Source organism: Simochromis diagramma, unplaced genomic scaffold, assembly GCF_900408965.1.
Source record: "Simochromis diagramma unplaced genomic scaffold, fSimDia1.1 OVJJ01000816.1, whole genome shotgun sequence".
Lineage (NCBI taxonomy): Eukaryota > Metazoa > Chordata > Actinopteri > Cichliformes > Cichlidae > Simochromis > Simochromis diagramma.
The window spans coordinates 2356271-2371965 of NW_024386908.1; the positions used below are offsets into that span (position 1 = coordinate 2356271).

Genomic DNA, 15695 nt, shown 5'->3' on the forward strand with positions numbered 1-15695 from the left:
TATTCTGTTGAAGCCAAAGCTTAAAAGTCATGGTACTGTCTGATGACGAGAAAATCCTTTGAATCATTTGGAAACTAAGAGCTGACATTCATTTTAGCGATTTGAAACTCAGGACTACAGTTGACTCACACGCCACCATGTATTCAAAAGTCATAACTTGTAACAAACATACATACATACATATACATTCAGTTTGCAGTTGCTAATTAAATCCACCACATATACAACATAAGCACATAACACTGTAACATTCAGAGCTCACACCTTGACTGAGACACAGTTTTGATTAATTTAGACTTCAAATTCAACATTTTTCATCCAGTATTAGTGGACAACTTGCACAAAAGGCTACATGTAGCACTCCAGTGTGAACCAATCTGGGGGGGGAGAAAGGAAAAATAAAAGAATAAACTTTCTTTCTTGTGTCCTTAAAGAATTATTCTTCACGCAGAAGTAATCTTGCTGGTTGAGTTTAACGTGAGCAGATTGAATCAAGAAACTCAGAAGACTTTGCATTACTGCGATGGAGCACATATGGATATGTCCACGGGTACATGGTTATTTTTTAAAACAGCGTTTTTCTGCTTTTTTGTTGTTAAAAAAAATTTTATTCAAAAAAAAAAAAATCACAGTGTCACACTCATTTACCTTAATTATGAGTGGACAAAAGGCCAAATGCAGAGAAAGAAGCTATGTTTACCAAAATGCCCGCGTACATGTGAGCAAGTCTGGGATACAATTCACTTCATGTAGCTAGGAGTGGTTTATCTGTCAAGACACATGCTAAAATTCAATTCATATGCTGTAATATTAAACCTTAAATAAGTGCCAATGATGTGTATAGACCATTCTTTACTGACAGAACTGTATCAGTACATTTATTCTAGCTAGTTTAAAAAACCTAACTAGGCTACAATAACAGCTACAGTTTCACCTTAGCTAGTCTCGTGAATGCCTGCGCTACTACCTGACATCGGAAGGCAAGCCAATTCACTTATTTGTTTTATACCTGACATTCTAGCCAACATTTGTCAACATAGTTTACATATTGAATTAAACATCAGCAGCAGTCAGATATAAATGTGAATAGAGTGTTTAACTGGCTTACTTTGCTTCTTATCCTGTTGTTCAACATGGACAATTAAAATGATTCAATTACAATTTAAACCTATTATTTAGTTTGTTGCATTCAACTTCAAATACCTTTCACTTGATATTTTCACTGACCTTCAGGGCAAAATCTGTGGTTTGTTGGCTGTGCTTACAGTGGTTTAATACCATGCTATTATTAAAACAGCAGCAGCAGCAGCAAAAAAGAAAAAAAGTTACGAGAACTGAAACTCCAGTTTGTGGCAAGATGAGTGACACATCAGTGGGGAAGTCAGCCATTTGTTAGAAAAATGCATATATGCGTTCGGCTTGTGTGCTTACGCAAATATTTCCAGTCAGAGTTGCTAAGCATGAATATTTATGTTACAATGTTGCACCAAGCTTTTAACTGCAGCAAACTAAAATACACGTAATGGAGGTTAAAAAAGAGATGATCCAAGAATTATGGAAAGAAAAGAAAAAGATGCTTAGGTAACATGAAAGATGACTAATGAGCTCCCTGGTTGCCACAAGCAGCCAAATATGGCTGCTTTCTGTGAATCATCAGTCTGTGGTGTTTGACCGGTCAATGCTTGGATGAAGCTACAAGTTGCATAACAGATTATTATCCAGCATTGTTAGACACCTTCTGGGAACTGATTCTGACAATTTGCACAATGTCTGTAATGTTAACAGTTGTAAACACAAATGGGGATCTGTATAAGACAGCAGAGCAGTAGAGAGACCTTACGGAGCAGGGCCAAAGCCAACAGGTGATCGGTTGACAGCGGAATCTGTATATGAGGAAAGAGACTCACACTGTAAACACAGATCTGCAGGGCAATCATTCTGTTTCAGCTTTGGCATATATTAATTATCTTGCTAATTAATAGCACAATTGGTGTTTACTATTCTGTAAGGATGGGATGACTTTTCATCCATGGAAGAACATTTTCAGACATGAATTACAAAGACAGAGGAGGTGAAACACTGGTTACATTTCCTGGTAATGCCTCTTTCTCAACCCCAAACTGGTTTAATAGCAGTGTGGCAGACACAGTAAGCAGTGGTTATAATACACCACCAGTAATATGCTTTAACAATAAAATGCACAGAAGTCATGCATCAGTAGTATGCAGGCTAAATGCTAAGCTGTTCTGTGATGTGAAATGGTATCACTGCAAGCATGATTTTTATATATGAAAGCTTTATGGCATTCGTCTTGATGATGACACAGCATTCCTGTTGTTGCTTTGGAAATCCTAGTGTGCATTTTTTTTCCTCCTCCCACACCTTCTGTTGGTCTTTAAACAAAGTTCAGTTTCTTAAAGTTGCTTCCTCACATGAATCCTCACGTCCTCCGTGGCCCCTGATATTGAGCAGTTCCTTATTTTACCCTCAGTGAGCGGAACCATAACAGGAAGCAACTTTCTGCACTGGTGAAATCCTTTTTTTAAACTCGAAAATGTTCCCTGTAATAGTAATGTTCACATGTGATCCCATGGAGACCATCCTGCCCTGCTGCTCAGACAAACTCATGACAGGAAATCAAACACAGTCATTTCCTTTGCTTGTTTTTCCAGCCCTCCTTGCATTTATTGACTACATGGTCCTTCTTCAAGCAGAGGAGGAGGCAGAGCAGTAAAGGTCTCACTGCTCCACCTGAAGGCTGTCAGTCTTGCTGCCAGATGCTTTGAAGCTGTTCACCTCTTCAAATACCAACTCTGTGGATGTAAATGAAGAAGAAGGGAGAAGAAACACTGTTAGGAGTGCTGCTCAATATTCGGAATGTAACGATAGAAACAATAGAAATTGTGACATTGCAAAAGCACCTTCTTGATGTTTCATGGCAACAACACAGGACAATATAATGTGCATACTTTAAAGTTTCTTCAGGTTGCTATATTAGTCCAATATAGCAACATATACAGTCATGGTTCTGCTGGAAGTTTCTTCCTGTTAAAAGGAAGTTTTTCCTTTCCACTTTTGCCAAGTGCTTTGCCCTGATTGTCCTTGCGAGGGTCATTCCTGTGTTCCAATCTAATTGCCTTCTTTAGTTTTCACCAAACTAAAGAAGTCCAGCTGCTTTCTTTCCTCGCTCCTTAGACTACGATGGCCTGGATGACTGAGAACCTTTCACAGACATACCACCCACCATAACATTGGTACAGATGGTGTTTTAAGATCAAGACCGTGTGGGGCTATAGGCATGACAGTGCTGCCCCCCCTGCAGAATAATCCATCTCATTACACCCCCTAAAACTGCTAGAGAATGATTTGGCAACGATGAAAAAAGAGCCCAAGGCACAGACCCAGGCTCAAAACTCTCCAAACTGCCTCTGTTGGTTTTGCCAAAACAAACTCCATCCACAGAGGCCCCGTCCTGCCACCCACAGGACCCCATGAATTAGCTGCCAGTGTGCTCTTGCCAGACACCACAAGGTTTTCCCAGATGTCACGTGTCTATGCCCTGGCTGGTCAGAGTTGTTTTGGCAGCACAGTATGAGGCAGGTGGTGTTGTGGTGAATACTAGCCTCCAATATTGCACCATATTGCTTAGATGGTGCATTTCTGCAACACCCATGCAAGATGAAATGTGAAAATCAGTTTAGCTTGAATATATTGTCTTCTCGTTCCAACAGACTTTTATTTCAAATGGTACTTTTTTATTTGCAGAAGAGGAAGTTGCTACTGGCACCACGAATCTAAAACCCCGACAAATGTCTTTCATAGTCATATTTTCTAGTTTGACAGCAGGGACTACAGCAGAATTCTGTGTTTCAGGTAAGACGTGAGTATGGTATCTTCTGTCAGCTGTTTTAAATCATAAAATCACCAAATTTTAAAAAGAGGCTTTACCTTTCCATTCTTCTAAAGTTCGGTCTTTGCTCTCCAGTGTTTGGTCATAGGGCTGGGCCTCTGGCTCGTCATCTGGATCATGGTACTGGGAGAAGTAGGGGTGGGAAAGAGCTTCGCTAGCTGAGATCCTCCCGTCACAGTCCAGAACCAGCATGCGCTTCAGCAGATCAACAGCTAAAAGAGAGACAAAAAACTAGACAAATGAAAGAAGGAAATAGCAGGAGGTCCAAAATTTAATTTAAGCCTATATGGTTAAAATGCATTTCAAATTTGCAGGCTGGAGAGAGTTACTTTTAGCAGAGTCTTAATGGTTTTCAATTGAATTTGAGAAGCTGATAATCCAATCTGCAGTCCATCACCCACCCAGTGGATTTGCCCCTCTGAAGATCTTTTCCAAGTCCTGTTGGGGCATGAAGGGCAGAGATTGGATGTACTTCTGTGCCTGCAAATACACACCAATGTTACACTCCTGGCAAGTCACAATTTGGATAACATGTCCAACCACTGGTGATCAATTATGTCCAACACTCAGACATACTGACAGCCAGGTCAATGGAGTGACTAATCAATCAGAGCAGTTTGCTTTTGTCAGTAGAAACAGCTTTTGCGGAAAGCATTATTTTGACATTCCCAATCTCTTTGTAGAGTCCTCACATGTTCAGAGCAGATCTTCTTTAACAGCTCTGGTGTCGGAGTTCCCACCACCTCCATGATTCTCTTCAGCTGGTCGATATCTTAGTACAGGAGGAGTTAAGGGCCATCGAGATTTGCGGAAGTCATCAACTTGCAAGATTTGGCTCATTAGGGTATCTTTTCACATACCGAGGCAGATCGCTGCTTAAAAGACATCTCGAAGCCTGACAGCACAGAAAGATCAGTAAATCAAATTTGTTTTAGAGCCCCTCCGAGACACTGAATACAACAGCCTAGACAATTCAGTCTTTTGTGTTTGCTCCTATTCATTCCCCAGTTTCTCTCTGTTGAAGCAGCTCCCCCCATAGAAAGGCCTATGATTGTAATGCAAATCCACAAGAGGTCCGCATCCATGGGGCGGTTTAAAGAGGCAATGGAAGGTTCCCACTAAGAGAGAAGAAAAGCTGCAAATTGCGGTGGACTCACGCCACGATGATAAGGATACAGTCAGTGCCGGGAAAAAGGACTTTTCCCTTCAGTAGCTCTCCCATAATGCATCCCACTGACCAGATATCAACTGAAACAGAAACACTACAGGTTCAGCCATTCAGCATTTGCCCATTTTATTGCTGCCAAATGCGAAATGCTTTGAAAACCTCATTCGGTGTCTTTCATTCGATGGCATCTTACCATTCTGATTGTAGTGCATCCAGTTGAGCATGATCTCTGGTGCTCGATACCAGCGAGTCGCCACATAACCTGTCATCTCATCATCTGTCTGCCTGGCTAAGCCAAAGTCAAGGATCTGTAGGACAGATGAACATTTTATTTCCAGATTGATGGATTTCATTGGGTGTAATGTAGCATTTGTAGGGTTAAACTAAAGACCAGTCTTACCCTAAGCTCACAGTCCTCATTCACTGCCACATTGCTTGGCTTGAGGTCCTGAAGACGTTGGTTAAATAGATAGAGAAACATCACAAGAATTACAACATATCTGAAACTCAGCAGCATGAGTAAAATAACCATTATCCCATTTTCTGATCAACTTTGTTTTCAAAATGTGAAATGTACTCTCAGAATTTCACCCAATGAAACATGTTTATGTTATAATGCCGGACAGTCTGGAGGTGATTTTATCACCTTAAAACATTTTAAGAAACGAAATAGGAAAATGCTTAAGATGTTGTCGTTTCAACCACCAAAGTGCAGCAGTGGTCTCTTGACCAAGGCAAGAAGAAGGAACTCACTCTGTGGATCAATCCAGCTGAATGGATGTACTGTTCAACAGGTGGCGTGGCAGGGGTACAGGGGGAGGAGAGAGAGAGAAGATGGGGGTCAACAGTGCAGCTCAGAATTTAACTTTCTGCCTCTTTTGTCTATCGGAGAGCGAAGAGCCAGCATCTACAGGCAGCTGGATGATTCAGTGTTAGATGGCAAATCTTGGAATTGTGGATTTCAAAGTCTGTGTGCACTTCAGTGTAGTGATTTCAATGTTACATTGTATATAAATGATCAAAAGTTATCTATTTGATCTTCACAGAACTGTTTTGAAGCCTCGCCATCCACCATCTTTTGTTTTTTGAAGTCACATGTCAGTGGTACCCTATGGTAGCAGTGTGTCAATCACCCTAAAGCATATTGAACTTTTTTAAAAAACAAAAAACAAAAACAAACATAATGGGATGTATAGAACGAATGTCTTGCTATATAAAGTCACCAGAAAAATGTCAGAAATGATGTGTTTTTTTCAGCCAGTCTTCAGCACGTTTTAGGCATCAACAGATTAAAGGTGGACCTAGTGTTTGCCCTCTTCCTGATTTCCTAGTGTGTTGCATATTTGTCACACTTAAATGTTTCAGATTGTCAAACAAATTTTAATATTAGACAAAGATAACCTGAGTATATAGAAAATGAACTTGATAAAGTGAAAAAAGTTACCTAAACCTACCTGGTCGTGTGTGAAAAAGTAATTTCCCTTCTTGTTAAATGATTGATTAACTGTAATTAACCGCCATGTTTTGAAAATTTGAGTTCAGTTTGGCTAAACACACTCAGGCCTGATTACTGGCAGGACTGTTGAATCAAGAAATCACTTAAATAGAAGCTGTCTGACGAAGTAAAGCAGGTAAAAAGAGCTCAAAAAGCAACACATCACGCCACAATCTAAAGGAACTACTGAGAAACAAAGTTACTGACATCTATCTGTCTGGAAAGGGTTAAAAAGCCATTTCTAAGGCTTTAGGACTCCATTGAACCACAGTTTGAGCCATTATCCACAAATCGAGAAAACTTGGAACAGTGGTGAAGCTTCCCAGGAGTGACCAACCGACCAAATTTACTCCAAAAGCATATCAACAACTCATCCAGGAGGTCACAAAAGAACCCAGAACAACATTAAGGAACGACGGGCTTCACATTTCTCAGTTAAGGTCAGAGTTCATGGTTCAACAACAATAAAGAGACTGGGCAAAAATGGCATCCATGGGAGAGTTGAAGGAGAAAACCACTGCTGACCAAAAAGAACAGAAAGACTCGTCTCGCATTTGCCAAAAAGACTTTTGTGAACTGACAAGACAAAAGCTGAACTTTCTGAAATGTTTTAGTCCCGGTGGTAGTGTGATGGTCTGGGGCTTTCTGTCAAAACATCCTGAAGGAGAATTTAAGGAGAGGAGAGTTTGTGACCTAGATACGGCAATTTGTGCTTACTTGTGTTACCTTTCTCTAAATATTTAAATTTGTTTGATGACCTGAAGCATTTAAGTGTGACAAACATGCAAAAAAGTGATCTCCAGTTAAAACAAACAAACAAACAAACAAACAAACAAGAAAGAAAGAAAAAAACAAGATGGCGATGACCAAAATTCCAGGTTTGTGTATTCAAATCAGAGTCTGTCTGTCTTTTGTATACAGTCTATGATTCGCTGCTGTTACATGTGTCTGCTGGCATTAAAACAGACACAGCTGATTATTCATGTTGCAGCGTGGCATGCAGGAGATACTCGTGATGCAGTAAATTACCTTGAGGCCACGGAGGAGCTGGTAAATTAAGAACTGCACATGCTCATCTGACAACCTCTGAAATTTGACTATATTATTGAGGTCTGCGCCCATCAGGTTAGTCACCAGGTAGCTGGAAAAGAGGAGAGAGTCTGCATGAGTGAATGGGGGAGGGCATTTCAGTTCAGAGGAGAACATGGAGGTGCTGCCATAGCAACCATCTGACATCTCTACAAGCCTATAATCCCCCTAGGATTGCCTGTATATATGCATCAGTATGCCCTCTAATAAGAGAAATATCTAAAAAGGTGGACAGCTGGACAGCTTGTAGAAAACACCGAGGGAAAAACAAAGATTTACAGCTCATTGAAGTCTTCTAATGTGGCAGCAGGTGTGAAGACGTCGAGCAGCCCTATTACCTGCAGAGACAGAAACAGAAGCAGAGCGGATCAATAACGGAGCGAAAAAGATTCAGAGAGCCACGTCTGTCTGTCTCTGGGTATTTTTATAAGGAGCACTAACATTCTCGTGTTTCATGTGCTTGAGAAGCCTGAGTTCCCGGTACGAGCGGCGACTGTGTATGAGAGACTGGAAAGGCCTGGATAGCTTCTTCACCGCAACCTTTTGCCTTAAGACCACATCGTACGCCGAGCTGCAAAGAGCAAACAGATAAAGCATTTAACATGTGTGTGGATATACTTAAATGCAGTGCCATTAACACACCGAGCTAGGCTAAGCTACTACTTCACGCTGTGATGAATGCCTGAAAGTTGAAAATAAAAAGAGAAACGGGCTGGAAGAGTTTGAAACGCAAGCAGACGGGAGAAGTGAGTGAAAGAGGATGTGGTGGAACAAGGGAAGCGAGGATGTCAGATATTGTAAAAGTGCTGCTGGGGTTTTTTTTCATCTGCCTCTTTTGAAATGTAGATGTCACTCCGCATATTGAACACTGAGCCCTGCTGCGGCTCATGCTGAATGCCTTTGTGGTGCCAGTGTCTTTTCAGGCCTGCCAGCTTTGCAACCGCTCTTAGAAAGAATAATAATACAGCCATCAGAGGGTGGAACAGACCAACAGGAAGAGCGGGTGGGAATTGAGTAACAATGCATAACATTGCAAAAATAGACCAAGAAGTAAGAAAAGGAACTATGACCTGAAAATTTGTGTGATGAACAACACTTGCAAAACAACTGAAGCAATAAAACGACTGTAAACATTTGACATTTTAAAGCAAATATCATTTACATCTGGCAGCATGGATGAAATGTTTTACTCCGGTTTATGATAACATACTGTACATAAAGGATGGACAAAGCTTCCTGTTCTGATAAGTAAAGCCAGAGCTAAGTGCTTTAAAACCTGCATTATGTCTACTAGCCAGCGGAGGGGGGGGGGGGGGTTACTCCTTTGGGCGCAGTGCCGCATTCCAGATTAAGTCTGAATTTCTTTATCTGGAACGCCCTTTCAAGTCACATTTCATACTTAGAAAGAAAGAGCAGCCCCGCCAACCCTGAGCTAACAATCCAAAGTTGCATAAGTGAGCATAAACAGCAGTAAAGCTTTAAAACTAATCTGTGCTGCCACTGTTGGCTAGCACTGACTCGACTCTATCCACGAATGTGCTCCAGTAGTGGTTTTAAGCTAAAAGCAAAAAAGTAGTATGCTCTATTACTCGTGATACTTGAATAACTCTACCTTGCTAAGAACTAAGCAAGTTTTTTCTCGCTTTTCTAGCTTTACTACTGGAATTCACTAACTTCAGAGAGATTTCACTCCCAAGTTTCGACATCTGACTTCTGAGGTAACCGGAAAGTGACATAAAAGGAGGTTAGATTGCACAGACGTCGTTGGGAAAATTATCCTAAAGCTCAGTTGATTCATGACCTCAGTTATCATTTTCCTGGTGAGCTTATGGTCTCAATTGCTAGTCTCAAGTCTTATTTTATTTAATATATTATTATTACATTGTTATAGTACATTTATTCAGAATTTTTCATTTTGTAATTGGGAAGTTGTTACCATATGACTGTGTAGCGTCCTTGATTTCCAGAAACACAACAAGATCAAGTCACAAATGCATAAATCAAGGCTTCAGAGTGGGACTGTGTAAAGTGATTGGTGACATGATGGTGCCTACATGTTAAGCTTTAGAAATCCTGTGTACGTTAGTGATTAGTATATAGACAAAAGTGGCCTCATCTTCTCACCTAAGATGCCAAGGGAATGAAAACACTTTTAACCAGAAAGCATCAAATTATTCTTCTAATTCATAACATCTTTGTTTAATTGAGTATCCTCCTGTGCAGGTAAAAAGTACTGTTCCCTACAGAGATTGTGGATGATGTTCTTAGGCCATTTAGCAGCTTAATACATTTTTTCTTTTACCCTTAAGACCTACAAAGATTCAGCTAACAGCAGGTATAACGTCTGTTTACTTTCAGACAGTTACAGTAGAGGTGTCCATGAAATGATGCATGTGTCCTGTTTTTTTTTTCCTATACATACTATAAATATTGCTGTATCTTTTCCTGCTGATATATAACGCTTACGTGCTTGAGTTTGCTGCACTTTTGCACACTTCAGTGCATCCATGCGGCTGTCCGTCTCCAAATCACCTGCTGACAGCCCGGATGTCCCAGCTGGGCTACGTCCAGGTCAGCAGCCAGCCTCCTCCGTCTGACATAAAGCAGGCCTCACCGCCTTGAGCATATCTTCCCCCCTGCCATCTTCCATACATGGGTATGATGCACCATTCTCAACACAAACAAGCTAGCAAAGGCATCGATTTCTCCACTGTCCTTTTGTCTCAGTATGCCTTTAATATCCCAGCTCTTAATGCACATTGGGTTTCTCAGACGCAGACGGTGGAAGTAAACTGTTTTTGCAATGAGGAGAAATGTTTCATATAGATAAGATAGCTAGCAGTCTAAACAGTGATATATTCAGATTAAATTTAAGAGAAAGCCAAAAATGATTTGAGGGAGGCTGCTGCATGGTGCTAAATCAAGTTGTCTGCATCAAGAGAATTTTATGTTATTTACATTTTTTTATAGGAATTATGCAAAGCTACGCAAACAGCTGCTACATTTAAATTTGTCTTCCAATAAGCTTATTTCACAGCTTTTACCCTGCGATCATTCACATGCTATTTATTCATGCAAGATCCACAACAACTCAGAATCCCAGTGTGCTTTTTCCTCCCTAATTTATCAAATTTCCAATCAACAACCTGACAAGCAGAGACATAACAATCTCGACAGGAGAAAATGAAGCAGTCATGTTTTATTCATAGTAATCCAAATGCAAGGCTTCATGCCCAAAGTCTAGTGAACAGATGTTACATATGCTCACATGAGATGAAAGCAGCCTTGATCAGCTCAACATATATTCTGTCTTGATGTTCAATCTCGTGCAAACGGTCCAAAATTGTCCCATTTTTTTGGTTGCGAGAAACCGAAGCAGAAAAGGAATATTAATTGGGATTATGGCTCAAGGCAGGAAGCTGAGAAGACAGTGAGGCTATATTAGACATAGAGTATGACAGCAAAATTCAAGAAGCAGTGAATGGTAAATTATTAAAACAGCTTTGTATTCTTGGTGCTACTTGCTCTAGTGTCTGTACTCCAAAGTTATTCCTTATGTATTTCCATGCAACTATTCCAATTTTCTCTCTAAATTCTGCCTTTTGATTCCCCTACTCCCAGTAAGGATGGGGGATAGATGTTCTTCAGCTCCAGCTATAATGGATTATATGAGCTTGTCGGGTCCTTGACCTACGGCCTATTTTCTCGAGAGATTGCACTGAGAACATGGATCATTTGTGCACATTTCAAGACCTGGACTGCTTGAGTATCGACCCCCCCCCCCCCCTCTCCATCACGACACGACAGATACAGATGCCATACCCTTAACCCCCATCCCCCTACTGTTTGCTAATCAAGTCTTGCCATGAGAAAGTCAGTGACAATAGCTCAAGATCAGCATTAACAATGCAGGGAAGCACTCGGTGTCAGCATGTGTGTGGAGGAATGCCCTTTGTGTATTTGTATAATTGTATAATAATCTAAAGCTCAACCATTCGCACTTGGCCTGTCTAGAAATTATGCTTTGAGAAGCAGGTGAGTAAGATAAAAGGATTAAGAGACCTGCTATGGAAGAAAGGTTTGATAGCTAAAAACAGTTGATAAATGGTTAAATTAATTAAACAACTAGAACAAAGCTGATTAACCCTTTAAAACCTGAACCATGAAATAACTGCCAGGAAGTGTTTGTTGAACCTTTAGACAAAATATATATATAAAAATATATCAAATGTTAATCTGCATATGAGTTTTCATTTGTATCGCATTTGCTACATTAGCCATATTTTTGCAATTTAGTCATTAAAAATGTGTCATGCAATTTATATCATTTTGGGGGGTAAAAAAAAGTCCCGCTGATGATGCAGAAGTCTCAAAAACTCCCCAAAACACGTGTATCAAATACGATACGCTTGGCTTTAAAGGGTTAAAACAGTTGGCTGATAAGTGTTGGAAGCATTTAGCTTTAAAAAATGGATCGTTGGATAATGGATAAGTAATTAATAAGTGGTTATTACTTTTTTTTTTTTAAAGAATGTAAGTAAGCTAAATAATGGATGAACTGGGCTAACTTAAAATAGGTGTTAAATGGATTAAATAGTTAGCTAAAATTATAAATAAATAAATAAATATTTTTAAATGACATACTAAGGAGGAGTAATGCTATATAAAGGATGAATTAAACACTTGCTAATACCTTAATAATGCTTAGTAATGTGACATTATTCTAAAGTGCTACCACTAAACCTCAGATAAACTGATTCATTTGGCTATAAACTGTTACATGCTAACTCTAAGAGGGCGTCATTGTCCACTTTTATATATAAACAAGGGAAAAAAATCATTTAAATCAATATAGTTTGATGATCCAGAGTAATATGAGTGAACAGGTTCTGTGAGTTCACCTGTCAGGGCTGTGGTGATGTGTGTTAGCCAGGAAGGGTTTGAATAGCTCATATCTGTAGCCTACTGGCAACAGTTATGCATCATTTTCAGCATGAATCTGTCCTCAAAGGGGGGATTATGAGAGTCACTCACAATGCTAATGTTTACTTCAGTAATTAAGACTCAAGAAAACAGTCTATCAAATCATAACCATCCTTTTATGTAACCAGAGAAGAAGTCTAGAAAGTGCATCTTGTGGCAGTAGCTAGCTATAAATAATAACTCTGCTTCTGGCATTGACTTTTCTGTCTATACACAAGCTCACTGCACCTTTAGAGAATATGAGTTACAAGCGTGAATGCCACATTGCTTAGGGCATTTTTTTTTCTCAAGAAGGACAAGATACGTGTTGAATGGACTTTTTTTCATAATGCGTCCTTTGTACCATGAGTATCCAAAATGGGAATCAGACCTTAAGCTTACTTTAAAAAATGTCCATGTGAGTATTACCTCGAGGCTGAAAGGCAAAGTCATGATCCACCCCTGTGCATTTTTAGTCTGCTGCTATTCTGAGCAGAACTCTAAAGCTGCAAATAGGCATGATGCTAATGCTCGGTACTCCTGTGAAAGCTTCTATCACGACGTGAGGTAAGTGAGGGAGACGCACATCCCATCATCCCATCATCCCATCCCAGTTCAAATGTTGCCTTAATTAAAATCTGACAGAAGAGGATGTTAGCCATCAAGACATAAACTGCTTTTGTGAGGACACAGGCAGTGACATCTTGGGTGTGGTTTAACGGGCTGAGATATGAGCTCTGTATATGTGTGTGACTGGACACAAGCTCCCACTACTACTGTGTAAGAAGGAGATAATAAAGTGAGACTAAGATGCAGGAAATTCAGCCTGGTTTTGGTTTCGGTTATTGGCACATTTTTTTGCCTGTGCAGAGAAAGCTCAAACAGAAAATGACACATCAAAACTTGACAGGCGATTCCAAACTGGCTGCACAGAGTGAGTGCTCCATCTGTAGAAACTTGGACTCCCTGCCATTATATCCTCTGCCTCTTTTATTTCCTTGCTACAAAGCATCACAGGATTTGGGTTTAGACTTACAGGATTTGGGAACTTAGCAACGCTGACCTAAAATTTTAGAGTTTCTCATTTTAGCCTGAAAAGGCTGAGTGGGCATATGCTTGTGTCATGTGATGTCGTCACTTGGTATCTACCCGGTTTACTGTGGAGGTGATGGCATAGCTTTTAACTACCTCTCATAAGGCTTTTAGAGTCATTAGAGGAAGGTCCGTTATATTATATCTGTAAACTTCTCCACAGTGTTTGGGCGTTTCGGCTCATAGATAAGTGTTTTGCTCAGCTGCCAGGATCAATCAGTTTGTAGTGGAAGGTTTTTCAGACTACTCACAGCTTTAATAGTCATTTCTCACTGATACCACTGAAGCTGGCAACGTGCAAATCCTCTTAAATACGTGGCACAATGTGATTATTCCTCAGGGATCTGTCACACAAACACAATAACAATTTTGTCTGCGTTTTCATAGCCTCCTGGTAACAGCTTAATTAATATTAACTGTCAGAGGAGGTTATGCCATGACATATCGCCATGGCAACGGCATCCCACCGGCTGAGGCAGATTTATCCAAATCTAAGGCAGTTACATTTTGCAAAATTGATAGTGCATCCACACAGGGCGTGGGGGTTATAAACAAAGGAGAGTGAGTGTGCAGGTGCAAGGAATACAGCATCAAACTTGCAGCTGTGTTCCCATTCCAGATGTGCTACACACACACACACACACACACACACACACATATATATATGAATATCTGCTGAGGTGCTACTCAAATTAAATCTTAAGATTCGAGACTTTTTTCCAAGACTATTTCTGTGTGTGTAGAAGCTGGGTGGGGGTGAGGAGAGGGTTATTGGGGAAATTCCTGTACTGTCTCATTCTGTCTTTCCCTCCCACACACAGGCTATAAGACCCACAGACAGTGAGCGGTGGGACAAAAACAAGCCCTGCAGACCTGCCTGTCTTTCTATAAGGCTGACATCAGTGCACGCAGTGAAATCTTATTCATGCACACAAAAACAGGGGCGGAAATGGAATTTGAAGGTGTTTTGCTGAATATTGTGAGCATGATAATAAAAAAAACGCCAGTAATAACAGCAGTGAAGACAATAAAACCTCCCAAACAATCAGTTAACAAAGCAGCTCGGTCCTGAGAGACGCACACACATAAAGCGCTGTAGTCTACTGATGCATCATGAACAGAAATACCGTAAATGTTGTGACTGTTCAGCCTCGCCCCTCCACTCTCACAGCACACACACACACACACACGCACACACTCACCACACCGAGCCGTAAGCTCCGGAGCCCACCGGCGTCAGGTTCTGATAGCGCTCTGGAACCTCCCACACAGTCTTGTTCAGCTCCTGCCGGTAAAATCCCGGTCTGGCGGACATTTCTGCGAGCCTGCTACAGAAAATAAAAGGTGTGCAATAAAGGGGAAGAGGGGGAGAATAGAAACGAGAGGACGAAATCGGTAGATTGGCCGCCGTCTGCTGACTGAGCCAAGCTACTGCTGCAAGCACTGCACCGGCCAGTGACAGGCTCGCTCGCTCTCTCTCTCTCTCTCGCTCTCTCTCTCTCGCTCTCTCTCTGTCTCTCTCCCACTTCTACACACCCAAGAATTTGTAACACAAGATAATAGACCATCATTAACAAAAACAAAGATTTATATTATATTATATTATATTATATTATATTATATTATATTATATTATATTATATTTCATTTTAGCTGAGTGTGCAGTTTCAATTTTTTATTTCATCGTCTCAAGGCTTTTTATATTGCAAAATAAAGAGTTTCCAGTTCCAGATCAGATGATCTCCTGTGACCAACCTGACCCTGGCAAAGGTAGGGAGGAAGAACTCTCGTTTTACAGCCTGTGGTAGCACCATGCTCAGGGATGGGCAGCTATCAATTTTAACTGGTTTGATGATGACAGAAAAGAGAAGTGTGGAAAGACCAGAAGCAACAAACAGGACAAAACATAGTCTATGGGAGAGAGAAGGCCAAAGTTAAATGCATGGGGTCTAAAAACACAGGGAGACGTGATCAGTCAT

General features: G+C 40.6%; 1 protein-coding gene across 1 annotated transcript; it reads right to left on the reverse strand.

Annotated features, from left to right (window-relative positions):
- Nucleotides 1-120: 120 nt before the first annotated feature.
- On the reverse strand, nt 121-15179 carry mapk11 (mitogen-activated protein kinase 11). Its single transcript, XM_040035598.1, has 12 exons — nt 14919-15179; nt 8104-8233; nt 7942-8000; nt 7603-7714; nt 5832-5861; nt 5479-5526; nt 5272-5386; nt 5087-5158; nt 4603-4682; nt 4312-4390; nt 3949-4122; nt 121-2813 (listed from the first exon to the last, which is right to left on the reverse strand). Exons 1-12 carry the CDS (start codon nt 15029-15031, stop codon nt 2740-2742), a joined length of 1086 nt encoding a protein of 361 aa, XP_039891532.1. The 5' UTR covers nt 15032-15179; the 3' UTR covers nt 121-2739.
- Nucleotides 15180-15695: the final 516 nt, after the last annotated feature.